Consider the following 18,721-nt stretch of genomic DNA (forward strand, 5'->3'; position numbering starts at 1 on the left):
CTATTTTTTTGGGTAATTAAGAAAATTTTGTTGGGACTTAGCATACCTGAGTGAAATTTCAGAATTGAAAATTATGTGATCATTTAGCTCTATATGGATCAAGCAGTAAGTGTTTTGCTGGCAATGAGTGTTTCCAGTTGTTTCTAAGAAATGGAGTTGGGTCTGTATTTCACTGCTATCCACCATCTAGCACTGAGATTGCTGATTGCAAAGGGCTGACCTTAATCTCTACAGTTTTCCTTCCAGAATAGTTCTAGTCTTCAAGGATAGTTTTTTCTTCCACTTTATTCCAGTGTTCATTTGTTCCAATCACATGGACATCTGCTTTCAATCTTGGGAGTACCTTGAGGCTTCCCTCATCTGGCTCACTCCTGACCCTTAAAGGAATAGGGATCAATCACCCCTCTGCCAATTAATCCACATCTTTTAGTTAAACAAGTAAAATTATGCCTCTCTTAGGACTAATCTTGATTTTATAGATATGCTGAAATGCTACTGGTATTTGTTCAATACAAGCCTGAGAAAGCTCTTGAATCTCCACGAAATGCAGACTCTTGAAAACCCTCTGTGTAATTACACACTAATGCTGCTTTACTTCTTCCAGCCTAATGTCTGTGCCAACATATCTTAAAGGAACATGTTCCCCCTATACATTATTTATCATCCTGTTTTCTTGATCTTTCCTATACTGAAGAAAAACAGGGCCCCCATGCTAATGCATTTGATCACGCAGAGGGAATGTGCATAGCATCCCACTTTATATTTTCTGGGATCTTAAAGGGAGTCTGTGTGTCTTTTTTTTTTTTTCATTTCATCCTAAAGAAGCAGCAAAAAACAAAAATTGACCAAAAGACTTCCTAGTAGTACATTTTACTTTTCTTGTTGGCTAATCCTTTGCCTGAAACTTTCTCTTCCAGCATGCAGGTAGATGTGCTGCTCTGTTCAAGACTCTTTGGAAAGCTCAAAAATAATAACCAGTCATAACTTACCTTGCTTAGGAAACTGTTTTTTCTGTAACTTTAATTGTTTGTTTGATAAACCAAACACAAGTAAACTGGAGACATGGGAATGGACTTTTTTTTGGAGTCTATATTCTTGCCACAAAACACTTCTTTTGTTTCTGGTGAAATGTCTCCTGACCACCTGCCAGCTGGAGCATGACTGAGAAAAACATCTTGCTTTTAGCTTGCAGATGTAGCACTGCTTCCACTGGACTCTGCAAACTGATGTCTGAGATCCCCTTTTTCTGTAAAGGATGTTTTTCTGCTGGCTCTGATTTGAATGCCCCTGCTGGATCTTGTGTGACAGTTTAACAGTATTTATCTGAGAAGGCATCTGTGATGTGTGTGCTTGAAAGGCTTGAGGGTCAGATACTGCTTTTAGATCTCTTGTGTGCCCAGCAATTCAAAATACCAGCTCTACTGTGTAGAGCCCAGTTTTACAAAAAGGAACTTTTTGTAAAAAACTCTTGTAAAAAAATTTGCTTTGTTCCTAGTAACAGGACTGCCAGTGCTATATAGTTTGGGATCCTTGGGAAGGAAGATGTTATCATGGTGAGAACTATCAACTTCTAGCAGTGAAAGTACCTCATTTTCTCTTGCTGTCTGGATTGGATGGAACAATTTGTTCAACTCTTTCCTTAGGGACAAATACGATACCACTCCCTTGGCTTTCTCTGGCAGTAGACACAGGCTTTGGTATCAGACAAACTTTTGGCTTGTTCAGTCCTTTATTGCTGTACAACATTACAGAAATAAATCTGTAGAGTAAACAATGTCCTCCTCTTTAAAAAAGTCTCAATACCCTTGGGGGAGGAGGGCAGGGGGGAAGGGCCAGGAACAAGACAGATGGGATGCCCATGAGAACTAAGCCACTCACTGAAGACAACCTTAATTGGCAACTGGGAATAACCTGAATTATCTGCTTATAAAAAGGAGAGATTCTTAGAGCTAGCTTAGAGCCATCAATTTTCTTTTTTCTTTGCATCTGTGTATGTAGGCCTTATCACCATCATCATCTTGCTGTCATCTGCTCTGCATCTTTCCCCTTTTCAGAGTAACTTGTTTTGTCTTGTTTGCAAGGATAGTGTAAGCTCTTCAAGACAGAAATGATATTGTACTGCATGTACTTTACAGCACCTAGCATTGTAGAATGTTGACTCTGTGCTTTGTACTATTACAGTACAAACAGCAAAAACAGTAGTGAGAAGGTCCTTAGGGCTTTGGCAAGTTGTGCCAGATTCCCTTTCTGAGAGATGGAGCCATTCATTAGAATTTCTCAGTACAACTGTTTGGGGGAGGGGCATTGGTTTTGGGTTTTTTTAGTGTTAGTTCTTTGTGTTTTGGGCAAATCAGTAGTATCTGTGAGGTATTAATACTTTTAGGATATTACCTAAAATATTGATATTCTCTCTGATATAAGCTTCTGAGCAATTGCAAAAAAACCCACAACATTTCATGTATTCTTCAAATACTGTCAGGATTCCTACATGTCATCTGCTCTGGAGAGAAAAAGATAAAATTATCCCCCTCAATGCAAGACTGCACTGAGCCATGTGATCGGTATCAAGCTGCTGCTGTCAATGACCTAGCTGTGCAGCAGCCCTTTGGGCTGAAAATCTCAGCTAGGATAATGTGCTTGATGGTTCCTGACAGGCTTTTACTTGAGATTCCTTGATCTCTAGGGCACTGTGTCTGCCTCTCCTTTGCTCGTCAGTTATCAGTGGAAAGAGAGTGAATATATGAACTCAGACACAGCATTTGTGCCAGAAGCTCTGAGGAGATTTTGCAGCTTATGTGAATAAGTTGCTGTGAAAGAAACATTTTGAAAGTGTCTCTCCACAGAGTACATGGATTTGCAGGACTGAATTTGTTGATAAATCTTTCTGGGGAACCTACAGTAATTGCATATTTCTCCACTAAGAGTGTTGCTAATGGACACAAAGCCTTTCTGTTAGTCCATTTGTTGCCTTCCAGTCTCACCTCTACAGAGGAGCATTGTCAGAAGGGCAAACTCTCTTTCTTGTAATCAAGTTTCTCCAGCCCACCTTAGAAATGGCATATCAATACCTGCTGTCCACTATGCATGGGGTATGTGTTTTGTATGAAAGCTATGGAAGACCTAGGGGTTCTGGATAACTCTATTTATGATTTAAATTACGTTAATTTTGTCTGGAACCTGTAGATCTGTCACCCAGTGTTTTTATAATAGAATTGCTTTATGGCAGAAACAGCATTGGGATTTTGATATGACAGCCAGGATCTGTGAAATGCTGATTTTCCCAGAGTTGTTTCTTTGTAATAAACATTGCAACAAGTCCTAACCTGACAAATATGCTGATTGGGATAACTGCTGTTGAGTAAACAGCTGGAAAAAATGCATATATTAATTTCAATAACACACTTATTCCCACTGAAGGTTGTACATGTTGCCAATATATTAGAAAATGCAATATTTTCTTACCATGTTCTTGAGAATCTTACAGGTGAGTGGATTCTCACATATGTCCCTTGCAAAGAAATACAGGGGAGATAAAAAGGTAAAGAATCTTTTTGGTAAGCAGGATTGTCTTGGAAGACTTGTAGCAAAGCAGTAGCAGAATTGAACTTAAAGCATTTACCGGTGATGCTGTATGTGGTAATATACTCCACTTAAGAAGCTTCTCATACCGTTTTGGTGACAGAAGAATCTGCAGGATTTGCCATAGCATATGAATGTTAACACTTGATGTCAGCATCTTGTCAGCACAGGGGAGTCATCCGTGGTAACTCTGCCTTTATACACTGACTTGACCTGCACCGTGCTCTTGCTCTTTCGAGAGAGGTAATCGCAACTTCCATGTGCCGTGGGATCAGGTTATGATGCTCCTAGTGTATATTCACTGGTGTAGCAGTGCAGTCTTTGCCCACTTCTTTCCTATTGCTTTACATCATGGAAATTGCATATTTATTTGTGGTCTTTGTCAGAATAGTTGCAGCAGGAGTTGGCTGACTACTTTATGGAGACCTTAAGTGGTTGGGTATATTTTATTTGTTCTTACAGCCTTGAAGGCTGAAATGCAACACATCTGCCATGAAGTTGAGCTTCCTTTAGGTTAAAGCCAACTGCATACAGGCAGTGTGGATAGCTAATAAAACTGGAAAGAAAAATTTGAAATTTCCCAAAAGCCAAAGCCCAGGAATGTGACAAATGCTACAAACGTCAAGACCATATATACCTGAGTTAACTGTGTTTGTGCCTTTTCTCTGGGCTAGAGTTGAATGTACAATCCTCTCTCTAGCTTTAGTTTTAAACTCTGGTATAATTCTTGTTTATGCTTCCAATTTTTTTTTGCTTTTCATCATAGTTGCTGATATTACTAGTACAAATTTGGAGAAGTATATGATCCCAGCTGAGAGTTAAAATCAGACTTTTTTGACTTCAAATGTACGAGCTTATACAGGTTGCCCTGTTCTTGCATTTCTTACCATGTATCTCTGCTGTGGTTTTGTTTGTGTCCTTGCAGAAGTGAAAGGGCCCCCAAGTCAGAATTAGGGAGCTCTGAAAATCTTATATTGCCCATCTTCCACTGAGGAAAGCTCTGTAGTAGCGTTTGCTGTGATGCAAATTAGATATTCAATGCTGATGTAACTGGTTTTGCATACAATCTGCAATGTGTATACAAAGCAATAATCTCACCTCATGCTTGATCACATGCTGCAAAGATTGGATTTCCTGCAGTTTCTCTAAGTGTTTTGCAGAAAACTGTTTTAGTAATGTGAAATTGGCAACTGGAATTCAGTAGAAATGCACATGACAATAGCAGCTTTGGAAAAACATAGCAGTGTAGAAAGTTTAGTACACATTGGTGTTTTTTCCCATATTATATGTGGGGGTTTTTTTAACTATTCTTAAGAATTAAAGGCATAGTTTTATAATTTTCTGTTAGGAATATTTTCTTTTTAACATACTATTTCCTCCAATAAAGCTTTTGATGCCTCAAGCCATAAGAGTACCACTGTTGGATACATGATAACTTCATGAATAGCAATAACTCTCTCTGTATTACTGACTCACATAGTTCTTGTTTTAATGAAGCACTTTGGCATGGGTCTAGGCTACTTTATGTATATAGGAGATCAGTTTTAGAGTTCTTGGCTTCCATCTGTCTAAACCTGTAAGACTTTCTATTAAATTGGAATAGTAGTGTAAGTTTGAGGAGCACTTTATTTTTTCCCAGAAAGATCTTTAAGGAAAGATGGATCAGAATTGAAGTTGGGGTTATTTTTTTTGTTATTGTTGGTTTGGGGTTTTTTCCCAGTTTTGTGTTGTTGGAAGGACTTTTGTGTTTTTTCTTAGGCTGCAAAATGTTGAGGCATCACAGAAAACCTTGAGGAACATTTCTAATTGCTTTGCTATGTATGTGTTCCCTTGTGGACAAGGCCAACAAATGTAAAATTTTTCCTAAATTAGATATGCCAAACTGTAAAAATGAGCAAATGCTTGCAGCAATGGGATCTGATAAGATCCCATGATAGGATTCCTTATCCTTTACAGGATAAAATCCCTTAACTATGTCTGCATTTCCATGAATACCAAACACTAAAAGCAAGCCTGAAAAATGCATTTTTAAAACGTGGTTTATCTTCCTTTTCTTTAAAAACAAAACTAAACCATAGCAACAGAAGTCTAGTTCCTAGAAATCTGCATGTGTTCAGAGAACCTGAGATTTTCTGTGCAGTGCCATGTTGAAACCATACAGATCCCAGAATACATTAGCTTTAGAGACTTGCAATAACCAGGTGTCCTGCAAAATTAATGTTATTATGTATCTTCAAGTGAATTAAACAAACTGTAACTGGTCAACACTGTAGCCAAGCAGTTGTGGTGAGCACAAAGTGGTTTAGCTAAGCAATCTCTAAATGCAGAGTTAACATTAATGTCAAATGATGTAACTTCATCTATATTAAAGAATTTTGGCAAGGTTCATTTGTTGCCATGATGAAAATATTGGAAGCTGCTCAGTCTTTGATGTGCTATAGTTCTTGCCAAGGCAACTGAATAGGTGAGAGAGTACTAGTTGTAAATTTTTTCTTTTGAAATTCTCCAGTCAAACCAAGACGAAAACAAGCAACTATGGAATCTCTTTGCATGGCACCAGTGCTGAATCTCTCTGGAACAGGTACTCAGTTGTATTTCAGTATTTCGTGGATCATCACAGTCATAACATGATTATGCAGCTACCTTTTAAAATAACTAAAAGGCTAATTTATAAAACATGGAACTGTCTTATGACAGGAGATACATGAGACTTCATGCAGAATGGAGCAAGCAGGCCCTTACTTGTACTTATACTTTGGCCTCAATTTTCTGATAAGTCAATTTGCCTTTACTTGGAATTATACTTTGATCTCAGGCGTTCAAGATCGGTGCAGTTCCTTGATAATTTTCAAAATCATACTCCTCCTTTGGTGGTCATTTATGCTTTGGTATCAAAATCCATCTCCAGCCGGTGTCAATTCCATAGCTACTTTCAGAACTGTTAGACAAGAGAAAATCAGAATGTTACATTGTGTGCCTTGTGTTTTTCATAGTGTTTTTCATCTTTGTGCCATCTTCTCACCCTTGCCACAGGTTCACTGTATGGTTTCTGTAGCATCTTGAAGCTAGTGAATGAATTCCACAGCATGACAGGGAGGACAGAAACACTTGTTGGTTAATAAAGGAAGCCAAAGAATAGAGACCATGGCTGTATGCTAAGGAAGCTAATAGAGGACTTTAATCTCCCATAGCCTCAGAATATAGAGGGTTATAGAGCAGTTCAGTAAGGAACTTTCTTCTTGCCCCAAAATGTCAAGTTGGACCAGTTTGAACAAATACTAAATAGATCAGCTGAAAGAGTTACCAGTTTTCCTTGTGTGGTTATAACTCTGGATTGGTTTATTATTTATGTATTTAGTTTAGGTTTGGGCAGAAAAAGGCAGGTTTTTTTGAGGGAAGCTGGGTAGCAACTTGCAGTGATCTCCATAAAAGCTAGTTATAATGGTGTTCGTGCAGCTGTTCCTGTGGTGTGCAACTTGCACAGTTTCCTACTGTAAAAACTAAATCTCTGTTTATACCAGCAAGACCTTTCCAGACTTGCTGAAACACCATGCAGTCTGAAATTGTACCTGATCAGACTGAAAGAGCTGGTCATGGGTGATTGATGCTTATCTGTGAAGGCTTCTTTACTTTTCCCTTAAGCACCTTGGAGGGCTTCTGCAGGGCTATTTACGGTCTTTCATTGTATGCCCTTTCCCATCTTCCTGAATACTAGGCTTCCCAGCTCATAATTCTAAGAAGAAGCTTTATTTCACAGTAGAAAGGGGCCCCAATATGTGGCCTATTATATCCATATCAGCTTGCTTACCCTTTTCAAACAGCTATTGTGTTTTAATAGGGCCCTGCCTGGCAGGGGGAGTCCTTAATTCCTGCTATATAAGAATGGTCAGCTTGAGTTACAGCAAACTGCAGGATGCTGCTCTGATCAAAAGGCCTCTGTTTTTAGATTCCCGTGTCCCCCCCCTTTGCATTTGCCTTTTTTTTTCCTCCTTTTTTTTTTTTTTTTTTTTCTTTTTTAATCCTGGGCTAATAATTCAACACAGTATGGTCATTTTGGCTTGTGATTTGGAAGCCTTGAGGTGTTAAATTACTGACCTAGCATATGAAAAATTAAGGGAGGGGGACTCTAAAAAAGATAAAGGCTTTCTTGGTAATAACAAGCAAGCACAGCACTCCTTTAATCCTTTCCTTCTCCAGAATCTGTAAACTGGTCTCAGAGGGTTTGATTTGCTACAAAGCAACATAAGAAAGCTTGTTCACTGCCTACTCTGAGCTGTGTCCCAGGTGGTGTGGTTCACTTTCCTCATCCCAGTACATGGGATAGTGTCTGTACCACCTGTATTAAGTCTGCCACGAATACAGAGATTCCTAGCCTATATCAAAAAGTCTGAAGACACATGGTTAAAATTTGTGTCACTCCTTTCCCTCTTTCCACACCCTTCAGCTGAAGTAAGCTTGAGTGGGTGAGAGAGAAAGGATCTCAAAAAATCCAGTCTTTGTGTTTGTAGTGTTATACCATCCAGTCTTGCCAAATTTTTGTAGTGTTAATGATTTCCTATCTGCCTGGTTGTTAAAAAAACCAACTATTTTTTCTTAAAGCCAGTCTTCAGGAATAACTTCTAGCATCTGTTTTGTCTTAACACATTTCCAAGGAAATGCCTAAAAAGCACTGCTAATTTCATTAGAGGAAGGTGGCGTTTTCCTTGAGGCTGACCTCAGTGTCCCATGTTCTAAGATCTGTGGAATTTTAAAAGCACTTGATACAATGGCGTTGAATTGAGGATTGCTAATGGTCCTACACTACCTTCCAAGGGGGATAGCTAAAGAAACAGTCCAATGATTCATCTGAATATTGCAAATATTGTAGTACACTTAAACCAATAGGTGAAGAATAGAATGATCTTAAAATACATTCATACAGCAGTAATTTAATCAGTACAACAGTGATTTTTTTTTTACCCAGTTATGCCTACAGTTTTAAGTGTTTCAGGCTTCCTTCTAGGCAAGGTAAACCTCACTTTGCTATTTCAGAGCATAGCCTTGGGCTAAGTGCGATTGGTCATTTGGGGATGCTTTGTTGTGGATAGGTTATTTAACAACAGAAATGGCCTGATTTTTGAAGCCTTTTGTATTTCAGTATTTTCTGTTGCTAGAGCTAGTTCTTTGTTACCCATTGTGCCATAGTCTCTAATCCTAATACTCCTGGTTATGCCTACTTATTGTGCTTTAGTTCACACAGTGAAGCAGTCTTGGACCTCTGGGTTCCTTTCAGATGGAGTTAAACTGGAAGATGTGTTCCTTCTGCAAATGAGCATTCAGTCAATGGGACTAGATTAGAACTAGTCCAGAGCATGGGTCAAGATAAAACAGATCCCGGGATGCCCATAATGTTGACATCAAATCCTCCGCACTGTTTTTCTCTACAGACGTTTTGGTCAGTCTAAACATAGCCTCTGATAGCAACTTTGCATTTGAGACAACCTTCTTTTTGCTTAAGACACCCAACTCTGTTTTAATCACTTAGACACTTGTGTAGCTGGCAAGAAAAGGGGTGTGTGTGCATGTGTATGTGTGTGTGATTGTGTGTAAATTGTTCATGCTGAAGAAGCCTTCAAAATTGTTTTCTTCATCATGCTCTTGATAGAAAATGCAAGCAGTAATGCTATAAGTTAAGGAAGAATGGTCATTGTTCCTTGTTTTCCATTTAGTAGAGGAGTGGTCCTGTGAGCTTGTTCAGCTCTTTGCATGGTAACCAAAGATGGTACCTGCTAGGGGGACAGCAGGGTCCTGGCAAGCTCTGCCATCCTTCTCGAGGACTTGGGACTCTCTGCATTGTGCATATTTGGCTTTGCCTGAGTTCAGCAGGCAGAGGCTAACTGCTATAATGGGTTTCAACTGAGATGTTACCATAGCATCCTGGGGCTTTTACAATCTATTTAGAAGTCCAAAGGTTTGAAAAGAGTGCTTGAAAGTTTCTGAACTCTGGCAGGTTGCCAAAATGTAATTACACAAAAGACAAAGCCTTATGAAAGCTGCTCTGTTCAGAGAAGCAGCACCTGAGTGCTAGAATTCCCAGCACAGCCATTTTCGAGAGCTGGGGCTGTTTTATCACAGTCTTCTCCCAAAACCTTTCTCTTCCTCTCATGTGTATGGGCCAAACCACAAGCATAGCCTGAGCATGCTGCAAGATGCAGCCCTCTCAGCATGTTGGAGGAGACTCTTCTGGGGTTTGGCTGCTCTGGTGCACGTGAAGAAAAGGAGTGAGAAAGCATCCTGAAGCCCCTACTGTAAGAATTTCTTTAGATCTCCCCATCAAGTGAGAACCTTGCTTTATTCTTCTCTCGTCTTTCTCCAGGATTTTCTCACAAGTGAATGGAAAAAGCTGTTTTGTTAACAGAGTAACCAGTTGCCTAACAATTCTTGTGTGAAATATGAGTACTCACAGTAAACTGGTGTTAACTAATGAACATTCAATTCAATTTGTAGTCTTGGTTTCAGCAAGACAAATAAAATCACATCATTAGTAACTGTTGTTACTCTTCTAATTTGCCTACTCTACTGGTAATGTAGAGGACTGAGGCAATCATTAGGTTTGCAATAGGAGGCTTGGAGACTAGCAGAGTTGTTGAAAGCTTCCTTCTGGAAGGAATCTCTTGCAGATGGCTGCATTTTAAATGCCTAAAAGGGGAAAAAGAGAAGTTAACCAGAGAAGTGAAAAAATATTTTCCCTGCTTCTGGGTTTGCAAACCCCTTTATAAATGATTGAGGATAAAGTAATAACTTGTTGAGGTACCCTGGTTTTTTCCTAAGTCTTTTTTCTTCAAATGTGCTGAAAAGCTCTCGCCACTTAACCTTGTTAACAGTATGAGCTGTTCAGTGAGAGGAGGAGAGATAGCAGGAAGACTGAGCAATCCTAAAGGAAGAATCTCAGCATCTGTTAAACTTGCTGAGAATGATTGAGCTTAATGGTTAAGTTGGTGTCTTTATTGTTGGTATCTTGCTTAAGCCATTCCTCTGAGTGCAGCTTGTTTCATTTTTGTGTTCAAAAAGAATTGGAAAAGACATCTGTTCACATGTATATAAAAATCGTAGGTAAGGTGTTGGTCATAGGCCCTACCTGCTGTTGGGATACTTGTAACAACTTTGGGTTGTCATAATTTCTCTTTCTTCCAGAAATGTTTGCCTGTAAGATTACCACATCTATGGTAGCTTCACCTCTGGGCAGCTGTTAAAAAAAAGGTGGCCAAGTTATTTTGGTACTGCCCATCTACCCATGATAAAGGAGTTTCAACATATATCGTTTATTCAAAATATATAGTGTTCCTGTCCCTTGTAGTGATCTTGACCGTGCCTGAGAACAGATCTGTTGATTTGTATTGGGCTGCTTGCTGGATAGCTCCATCATGGGCTGGCTCCTTTGAGCTGAACTACTACTACTTGTAAAAAGGAATTTATAAAGTAGGGTGTCTGAAATGTAGCATCTTAACTGGGATAAAATTCTGACTCCCAGGCTTGTAATCCTGAGCTTTTGGGGGAAAATCCTTCAATTGTGTAGTTAAACAAAATCCTCCTTTACTCAGCTAGCTGGGGGCACTTGGCTGTCAGCACATCCAGGTGTGCTGATGTTCCAGCATATCCACCCACTCTGTTAACAGAGTAAGCAACAAATGATATCATACCCTTCTGCCTGGTAGGTTTAGAGCCATCCCATGCTGAAAGTGCAAGTGACTTTTGCTTATTAGAAATAAGGAGTAATGTAGTAGGGCTGTCTGCTGTGAATTAACAGTATGGTAGCTTCATGTCTGGACCTTTGCATTTCAATTGTGCCAGGATCTGCTTCCAAAATTTGCATGTTCTGTAGATGCTCTGAGCAGCATAATTTGGTACATTTAATTATATCATTGTGCCTTCATTTTCTTCCTCTTCCAAAATGTCTCCCTTATGTGTGTTATCTTTCTGAAAGCTGCCTTCTTCTATTACACGAAGTTTCTTCTTTTTCATCTGTATCCTTTTTTCCATCAGTCTGTCAAATCATCAGCAAATCAATGCAGATCAGAGATTAAAGAAGTCATACAGGCTGTGGTTTGGGATGAGAAGATCTGAAATTCCATTTCCAGCTTTGTCACAGGCATCTTGTGGGACTTTTTGCAAGTTACTTTACCTTACTCTGAACTTGTTCACTCTACGGCAGTGAGCAACAGCACTTTGTAATGAATACTCTTTACTTGCAATGACAGTCATGTAATTCTGGCACATTTTGATCTGGCACATGATTTATTTATTTACTTTAATCTCTTGGGACAATGGTTGTGCTTTACTTTGCATGAATAAAGTTTCATAAATATGAAATACTGTATTTGTCCATGATATTTACAGAAAGAATATTCCTAATTCCAGGATTTAAGTGTCATAAGTGATTCTTAATTATAAGGAGATTGTACTTATTTTATTTGAGTTACATTTCCTTCTGGGTAGGGGGGCTATAAACTGTGTTCTGTACTACCTTTCAAAACATGACAACAAATTCTGTTTGTTTGCTGTTTGAGAACCAGGACATTAAAAATGAGAAATTGTGATTCCTTTTTTAAAAATTGAATGGCTTCTCTACACACACACACGGCCCCAGTTGTTACATGACTTTTTAAATTTTGCTCAACTCTGTCTGGTATAATTCTCTTTCAAATGTGAGACCCTTTTCTGTACTATGAAGGATAAAGTGATTTAAAGTCTTTCTATTTAAAGAGGTGATTTAAAATTCCAAACTGAGAGGGTTCACATTGACCACTGGATTTTGTCTGTTTTGGAGATGGTACCTATGGAGAGGATCTGCTGTGATGAAAGTAAACTTGTATCTTTTCATTAATTCTCTCCTATGAGGGAGAGCTAAGCTGCTGTCCCAAGTGAATGTTTTAATGATCTCTCTGGAGTGTTTCAAAGCTTTGTCCCACTTGCATGATGCTGAGCGAAATGCACAAAATCTATCTTTGAGGCACCCCTGTCATTATACCTTTTGGTATATAATGTTTGTATTTGCATTTCTTTTGTTCTTGTATGTTGAGCTTTACCATGCCCAAAGGAGAATTTCTTGCTCTTCAGAGAAACCTTTGTAAGACAAATGTTTGCTGTAATAAGTTGGCCTAAAGTGCTTGCAACTCATATTTTAGGAATTTATACTGAAATACAAAAATGTGAGTGTTGATTTGATGATCCATCATAATGACCAGCTACTCTTTTCAAAATGCATTAGTGCAAATTGTTTAGTGATGTGTCAATCAGCTTTTTATCACAACTGCAGTAAATTTTATATATCCAATAGTCAAGTTTCAGTAACCTAGAAATGATATCTTGAGGCTTCTCTTAAAGAGGATGTTTTTTTTGTGGCTTTGAAGAAAACTAATGCAAATGGCAGTGAAGTTCAAATGGTACTAAAAGAAAGGGCATCTTCTGGTCAGATAAACAACAGTTACTCTTGGTGAACCATTTTCCAATGGATTGTTTTCAAATAAGTGGCTCTTGGACACTCCTTCCTGGGATTCTTTAGAATGAATTTTACTTTCACAAACCTCTAATTCCTATAATTAAATTTCAATGTGTGGTTTTTGCAAACAGTCTTCTCTCTAGAGAACAGATGGGTATAAACTTTGGAGATTTGGTTTCACAAAATGTAATGGCCAGTGGTTTTCCTGCTACTGTTCTAGTTGTTCCCAGAACATTCGCGTTGGTTCAGTTTTCTAACGTTCGTGTTTTGACTTTATGTCCACAGTTTTAACAGCGTGCGGCAAGGAACACACATCTTGTTCCGCGAGTTCAGCTTTGTTCAAGCCACCCCTCATAACAGGGCATCTTTTCTTCGGACCTTCTGGAGGTGTTTCCGAACAGTGGGGAAAAATGGAGGCAAGTATTCCAGCATCTGCTGCTGTCCTTTTACCTGAAAATCATTAGCTAGGCTATTAATGCACTACAAATAGTGACCCTTCACGTTGTGTTCTAATATTCTAAAGTTTTTAATGGCGAGACAACATCACATTTCCCTGTGGAATGGTTAAAAAATGCTCCCAGAATATAGTAGTGTAGAAGCACCTTCTTGCAGTGCTACTTCTGTTACAGAACAGCATGTCATGCAACAATATATCACAGGGAGGACATTGTAGGCCTGTGCGTTGGGATGGATAGGGAAAAAAAGTGCTGGAGGTTGGTGGATGGGACCCAGAGAAGGTTAGAATATCAGGTGTAGAGCATGAGGGAAGGGGGTGCTGAGATTCTCAGCCAGTTGGGCTCCTGGGTGGCTTCATTGGGAGCCTGCAGGAGGTTGGGTTCATAGCCATGTGTGGCGGTGAATGCTGCCACATGAGCTGTGCCTGACTTGTCCTGGAATAGCTCCTAAATGATGCTGCACAATCCTGATGGCTGTGGAAGAGGGACCACTGACAACTGTGTGACCTCTTCCCCACCCCTACCCACAAGGAAAAAGCTCCAATGCCAAAATAAATACTCAGCACTGTGCTATCACGTCTAGCTATTCTTATATTGCACTTGGTATATTAGGTATTACAGAATTGGCCAGAGTTCAAAATAAACTCCTGTAACTACATGCAACTAAAATTATGTTTTGTTTTAGTTTTTAATTTCGTATTTTAAGCAAATACACTGAAAGTTGCTGTACAAACGTGAATGTTGGTGGGGTTTTTTTTACTATAAGCCTCATTTTTTTTCAGGCTATTCAGCTTCATTTCTTTTTGCAGGAAAGACTAGAACCATCTCTTAACTGTAGGTAAAACCTTGCCTTCTGGCTAAGCTTTGCAACACTTCTACTTTTGATGAACAGAGTTGCAAGACTGTGAATAAAGACTTTTTTGATATGCCATCTAGATCTTTGGCAATTAAACAACCACAGTGAAACATGACAAAATCTGTAGTAAGCTACTGAAGTAAGTGACTATGCTGTCTGTAACACCTTCTTCCCTGTGACAGGTACTTTGTTATAAGTAATTTACTTTAGTTCAGGGATAATATTTTAAAGATTTCAGGTAAATTATATGATGTGTATGCAGTAAGGACATATCTGATTTGAGATCAGGTCATAGTCAGGAAAAATAAAATGTAGACTCCTAGAACATATTTCTATAGGGGAGTTAGAGGTAATAGTGAAGAAGTCATCCACCAGAACTGCAGCTGTTAGTGGTAAATGTTATTGAAAAATTGAGAAGAAGCTCTCTGATGGAAAATATCCACTGCAGAACTTTCAGTGCAAGGTTTCATCAGGTTTCATTTACCCAGCATCGACCTCAGCCAGATGAAGGCCACCTGGATTTCTTGAAAAGAACAGAAAAGTTTTAGCGTGGTAATATCTCCTTTCTCTTTGACTTTTAGTAGTTTTATGTGAGTATGGAAGAGGCTGTGGAAGAAGGAGTAACCACCAAGGTACTTTGAAGAGAAAGGGTAATAAGCACAGGAACAAAAGCTCAGGTGGATGTTGCTATGCTCTGGCTGTGGTCTAAAAAGAGTTCAGTGTATATTTTTCTAACTTTGAAGTCCAGTAGCTATACTTTTTAGTCTGCGTCAATATTACATGTTTAACTCTATATTTATGCATTTATATACATTTTCTTTTTACACCAACTAGAGACAGAAATGCATCACTTTAGTTAAATTACTATCAACATTTTCATCCGCTTAGTCCAATTTCTCTGGTTCTCTAGCCATAATTATGGACTAGAACCTTGATATTTTTCATTTCAGTTTTACTTGCTATGGAAGTTTTTTTGCTATACCTGTGTGTAGGGGAACTCATAACATTCATGGCCACTTAAGAATTAAACTCATTTAGCAAGAAGCCGAACCTGTGCAATGTGGTGGGTGAAATATGGTCATTAGCACACTCAGGCATGGACTAGACCTAGATTTTTTTCTTTGGCTGTGTTTGCATGGGAAACCTATGCTGGAGCAGACTCCTGGCAGGAGCCATGGAGAGAGGAGCCCATGCTGGAGCAGCTTTGCTGGCAGGACTTGTGACTCCATGGGGAACCCAAGCTGGAGCAGTGCATTCCTGAAGGACTGCACCCCATGGAAGGGACCTGCTCTCAGCAGTTTGTGATGAGCTGCAGCCCTTGGGAGGGTATCATGCTGCAGAAGTTTGTGGAGGACTGTCTCCCATGGGTGGAATGCCATACTGGAGCTGGCGAAGAGAGCAAGGAGATAGAAATGGCAGAGACAATGTGTGACTAACTGACTGCAGCCCCATTCCTGGTCTCCCTGTATCACTTGGGGGTGGGAAGGTGGTAAAGAAATCAGGAGTGAGGTTGAGCCTGGAAAGACGGGAGGGCTGGGTGGAACGTTTAAGATTTGGTTTTATTTCTTACTATCCTACTCTGATTTCGTTGGTAATAAATTCAATTTAATTTCCCCAAGTCGAGTCTGTTTTGCCTGTGATGGTAACTGGTGAGTGATCTCTCCCTGTCCTACTCTTGCCCTGTGAGCATTTAGTTATATTTTGTCTTGATCATCATGTTGAGGAGGGGGAGTAACAGAGCAGCTTTGGTGGGCACCTGGTGTCCAGCCAGGGTCAAACCACCACAAGGAGGTAGGTTAAGTTATAGGGTCCTGGTAAGAAATTCTGCTTATGGTTATATACTATGCAACAGAGCATGGGACAAACAACCAGCTTTTTCTGAAATTAGTAGCAATATAGCTTGGGCTAATATGGAAATACTGCTTTTGAGACCTGAACTAGAATTCCTGCATTTGATGCCCTGTGTCAGGTGTATGGAGTGTTACTCATCAAATGGCTGGTTTATGTCAATGGAATTTCTGTGTGCAGAAAGCATGAAAATATACCCTTTGTTTTCTACAACAAGATTCTGCTCTGCCCCAGTTTTCTCTCCTGGGTTTGTTTCTGGGCAGGGATTGCTCCATTCTTTGTCACTGATTTATGTCTTTAATCTTTTGCCTTCCTTTGTCAGAAGTATTACATTCACTAACTTCCCTGTCTTCGAGGATGTTCTTGGTTTTATTTATTCCTTTGTCATAAAAGTATTTACTGCTGTTTCCCCCTCTCTCATTTACTTTAAATTTCATTCCAGATTTGAATTTCATGTTTTAGGAGTGAGTGCTTCTTCTTAATTTTCTCCATCTGTGGAGGGTATCCCTGATAACCTACATAAATGCCAACCCTATGAGGATATAGGTCCACCTAATAAATAACTTACATCAAAGCTTGTACCCTGGCTGGAGGGAAGCAAGGGAGAATATAAAAGATGTACAATGATGCAATTTCCAAGCTTATACAAACTCACAAAACCCCAAACGAACAAAACATCCATCTTTCCACTTCTGAGTGTTTAACTGGGATTTTAGAAAAGTAGACAAAATCTCACAAATGAGTGAAGTGATTGCTTAATCTGTCTGCTAGTTGTTCCTCCTTGAAGCAGGGAAATTTACTGCTTTGTCTGTCAGTCTTGAAATGACCATGCCTTGACTTGGAATGTGCATGTCATTCACCCAAGCAGATGCATCTAGCCATGAGTTCTCAAATGGCCAATAAGAGAGAAATCTGTCTGAACACAAGCAGTGCTTAAATGTAACAATCTGTGTATGTGCAGAACCATGTATACAGTAATTGAAATGCACTAACATTACTGTTTCTCTTGGGAAATTGCTGTAGATGTTACTTGTCTACTTAATTCCTTATCCTTTTGAATTACTGGGAAATAGCTCTTCATGGAGAAATATAGCAGATTTTATGTTATTTTTCCATGTTAGCTCTGCTACTTGATGGGTTCTGGTTACATTGACCTTTACAAGTCCCTTAGTTTGGAGACTAGATTTATTTTTTTCTTTTGTCTCTGGATAGCAAGGAAAAATTACTAACTTCAATAAATGTGATGATAACACTTCAAAAAGTAAAGAAAAGTTTGTTGTTTGGGGGTTTTTGTTTCCTTGCTTGTTTATTTTTTCTTAAGAGGATTTCTTTTTGGTAATATGCTGGCTCCATTTTACAGGATTTCCAGTGGTTTTAGAAGCTTAGTAAGATGCAGAGTTCTACTTTCAAGTATGCATGAGCATATCTGGGATTCCATGCATTGGAAATGTGATACCAGGACTAGAAGGAAACAGATGAATGTGATCCAGTGTCAAGAAACTGAGGTTTCTTTGTGAAAAAAATACTTCGCAGAATTTCTTATTACAGAATCATAGAATATTAGGTGGAAGGGACCCATCAGGATCACTGAATCCAGTTCCTGGCCCTGCACAGGACAATCCCAAGACTCACACCATGTGCCTGAGAGTGTTTTTCAGATGCTTCTTGAGCTCTTGTCTGGTTTGTGCTGTGACCACTTCCCTGGGGAGCCTGTTCCAGTGCCCAACCACCCTCTGGGGGAAGAACCCTTTTCCTAATATCCAACCTAAACCTCCCCTGGCTCAGCTTCATGCTGTTTCCTTGAGTCTTGTCCCTGGTCACGAGAGAGAGAAGAGATCAGTGCCTGCCCCTCCACTTCCCCTTGTGAGGATGCTGAAGACCACCATGAGCTTTCCCCTTAGTCTCTTCTCCAGGCTGAACAGAGCACGTGACCTCAGCCACTCCTCATATGGCTTTCTCTCCAGACCCTTCACCATCCTTGTAGCTCTCCTTTGGATGAGCTCTAACAGCTTAATATCTTTTTTATATTGTGGCACCCAAAGCTGCACCCAGGGCTGCAGGTGAGGCTGCCCCAGCGCAGAGCAGAGCGGGACAATCCCCTCCCTTGCCCAGCTGGTGATGCTGTGCCTGATACCCCCCCAGGACACGCTTGGCCCTCCTGGCTGCCAGGGCACTGCTGACTCATAATCCACTTTCTGTCAACCAGGACTCCCATGTCCCTTTCCTGTGGCTCTGCTCTCCAGCCTCTTGTTCCCCAGTCTGTCCACACACCCAGGGTTGCCCCATCCCAGGTGCAGAATCCAGCACTTTCCCTTGTTAAACTTCAAATGGTTGGTGAATGCCCAGCCCTCTGATTTGTTGGGGTCTATCTGCAGGGCCTCCCTGCCTTTGAGAAAGCTGTCAGCTCCTCCCAATTTAGTGTCATTGACAAACTTACTTAGTATTCCTTTGAGTCCCACATCCAGGTCATTTATGAAGATGTTGAAGAGAACTGGGCCAAAGATG

The 18,721-nt window shown here is 39.8% G+C and overlaps 1 protein-coding gene across 3 annotated transcripts in view; it reads left to right on the forward strand.

Annotated features, from left to right (window-relative positions):
- CSTPP1 (centriolar satellite-associated tubulin polyglutamylase complex regulator 1) overlaps nt 1-18,721 on the forward strand; it is an 81,670-nt gene that overhangs the window by 12,156 nt on the left and 50,793 nt on the right. For all 3 annotated transcript variants that reach the window (XM_048308321.1, XM_048308322.1, XM_048308323.1), the window contains exon 3: nt 13,343-13,473. In XM_048308321.1, coding sequence (XP_048164278.1) covers nt 13,343-13,473 — 131 coding nt within the window. The remainder of the gene's footprint in view (nt 1-13,342; nt 13,474-18,721) is intronic.

The sequence above is a fragment of the Corvus hawaiiensis genome, chromosome 6, assembly GCF_020740725.1.
Source record: "Corvus hawaiiensis isolate bCorHaw1 chromosome 6, bCorHaw1.pri.cur, whole genome shotgun sequence".
NCBI classification, from domain to species: Eukaryota; Metazoa; Chordata; class Aves; order Passeriformes; family Corvidae; genus Corvus; species Corvus hawaiiensis.